This window comes from Otolemur garnettii, unplaced genomic scaffold (genome assembly GCF_000181295.1).
Source record: "Otolemur garnettii isolate 467f Iridium unplaced genomic scaffold, OtoGar3 scaffold00082, whole genome shotgun sequence".
Lineage (NCBI taxonomy): Eukaryota > Metazoa > Chordata > Mammalia > Primates > Galagidae > Otolemur > Otolemur garnettii.
Window position 1 is genome coordinate 8,485,834 of NW_003852477.1, and position 2,600 is coordinate 8,488,433.

At 56.4% G+C, this 2,600-nt stretch overlaps 1 protein-coding gene across 1 annotated transcript in view; it reads left to right on the forward strand.

Moving 5' to 3' along the window:
• Positions 1–1,724: 1,724 nt before the first annotated feature.
• The window catches only part of PTPN23 (protein tyrosine phosphatase, non-receptor type 23), a 28,765-nt gene continuing 27,889 nt past the window's right edge, over positions 1,725–2,600 (forward strand). The window contains exon 1 of the mRNA XM_003794537.1: positions 1,725–1,914. Within this exon, the coding sequence (XP_003794585.1) occupies positions 1,831–1,914 (84 nt within the window). The 5' untranslated portion in view covers positions 1,725–1,830. The remainder of the gene's footprint in view (positions 1,915–2,600) is intronic.

Sequence of the window (2,600 nt, forward strand, 5' to 3'; positions counted from 1 at the left end):
GCATGCAGTATTGCACTTTAGCGCTCATCACATGATCTACTCCAACTGATCTTGATCTACCCGCTGGAGTCATGAACAGTGTGTTTGCAAAGCCAGGGGACCCATACTGGATGTTCCCTTTCCCAGCCTCACCTCGGTCTGCACCAATGTACCAGGTGTGTTTCCTTTCTTTGAAGGCAGTATCTCAATGCACTGCACCATAATAAACATGTATCTCTCCCTGTGGAGAGTCTCAGTGAGGTGGCCCTTACAATATCTACTTTGTGCCTAACTGGTCCCCAGGGGTCCTGGCATGTACCGGAACAGCAAGATACTCCTTGAGCTCCAGGACTGAACAGTGCCCCACGTGGCCAGGCAAGTCTTGCAGATTGTTGACAGCATCAGAGGGCTCAGCTAGGATATGCTGCTCATCGTTACAAAAGACAGTGCCACATTTGGTTACATAAAAATCCCCACATCATCAGTCTTCACTTTGGTTAGTTCCAGGCATTCCTGATTCAGACCACGAGTTGTTGAGTACTGTTGTCGAGTACTCACAGGTGCACTCGTGCTTGAAAGTCTCTGCTGAATTAAACACGGCCTCTGAACTACTGCAGCGACATCTCCAACCACTATTCCACCATGCCCACGGGGCCGTGCTCCCTTGGGCCTCATGGTACAGATAGACAGTCGTTGCCTTTGGACCCGACAGTCCTCCATGGAAGAGCAAGTTGTATGCCCTTGGATGATTATCCTTGAATAAGTCTGTAATGCTGAGCCCAGGCCTTGTACTTGGGGCCCGTGCAGCGCACCACACATTTGCCTTTAAGAACTTGGCAAGCTTGCCGCCCAAGTAGTAATGTATTCAGCAAGCTCTCCCACCAGCGTTCGAAACGAGCAAGTTCTGCGCATCAGCGGGCCCTTACACGGTGGTCCGGCGCTGATCTGCAGCAGCAAAGTGTAGGAGAGGGGAGAAAACCAGTGAAGCTGGGTGCAGGTGACTAAGTCATTTGATTTTAATATTCCAGCTCTACAGGTCACCTCTCCAGAGACAACTGTTCTCCATTCCGTGATCCCTTCCAGATAGTCTGGGCGTCCGCAGGTAGTTGGCGGGATATGGCCACCCACACCACCTACCCACGCGGATCTGGGCCGCCTTTTTACACTTTCCACTCTATCTAGGCGCTCTTTTTCTATCATCACAAGTGGACGCGCCCGTCTCTATTTGGCAGTGCCTGGCCTTCGAGGCTGAGCTGAGCATGTCAGTCTCAGACCTTTCACTCTTCTGTCCCGAAGCCCGAACCCCCTTGCTCTCCTTAGCCCTGATTCCCTCCGGCCCGGCGACCTTCTGCACCCTCCCCCAGGGTTGTTTTCACATCCTCTCTTCCGACGACCAGCCCGCCACGTTATCGCTACACAGCATCTGCCCCAGTTCTTCATGGCCCTTGTATTGCAAACCTACTAGATCCCGGGTGAGTCCCCTAAAGCCCTTCCTCGGAGGGAGGAGCTGTATGCGGGTTTGGCCCGGGAGTGGGAAAAAAAGCTCGCGTGGAGCCCCGCCCCTACTTAGAGAAGAACGCTGCTTTCCCAGAAACCCTTTCGCCTCGGGCTTGGAGAAGTTTCTTTCCCACCTCCTCCGCGCGAAGACAACTGAGTTTGCGCACAGGAGGCTGCGCCTGTGCAATAGGCTGTGCGGGCTGGAGACTACATCTCCCAGCAGGCCGTGTGGCATTTTTTTCATTCCCTCGTGATGGGGGATATCCGGCGTGGAGGGGCGGGGCCGTGTGCGTGGCTGAGCCAGCAGCTGAAGCGGGGAGGGGAGCGGTCGGTGGCCCGCGGGTGCCAGCCGCCATGGAGGCTGTACCCCGCATGCCCATGATCTGGCTGGACCTGAAGGAGGCCGGTGACTTCCAATTCCAGCCAGCGGTGAAGAAGGTGAGCACGCCTCCACCTTTCCTCCATCTGCCGCGTATCTCAGCCGTCTGCCAACCTGTGACGCCCCCTACGCGCCCATCGCCTCAACAGGCCCGGTCGCAGGGTCTGGTGAGGCCAAGCGGGGTCTCCGCCGGTTTCCCTCAGCGTGTCCGGCCCCCCAGCGCCCGCAGACCATTTTTCCTTTGCCTTATCTCCGCTGGCTAGCACCCGCATCCTCGTCTGAATCAGCTTTCCTACTTTTACCCACACTCATCCCCAGTTCCCGCTGAGGCACCACACTTCCTCCGTGTGACGTTCTGGACCCAGCTCTGCCCCGCCCTCCGCTAAGCGGGGACCGCCCCGCGGGGAGCGGTGGGCGGCCCTGACCGTGCAGATTCGACTGCGGGGCTGGGCCGCCGGTGCACTGTCAAGTTACCCGGCCCAGGCTGGTGGTGTGTACTCAGGGTGTGTGTTTAAGACGGCCGCCCCGCTGCGGTGGGGGTCTGTCTGACGGGAGCTGCAGTTCTTTTTTTTTTTTTTAGAGACAGAGCCTCAAGAGCCCCCCCTGGGCACACTACGTAGAGTGCCATGGCATCTACTCTTGGGCTTACGTATTTCATTAATCAGATTAGGACAATAACCCATCGAGTGAGCACCATGTTTGTAAACAATCACCAATCAGGGTTCCTTTTTGTCGCCCATGGTGG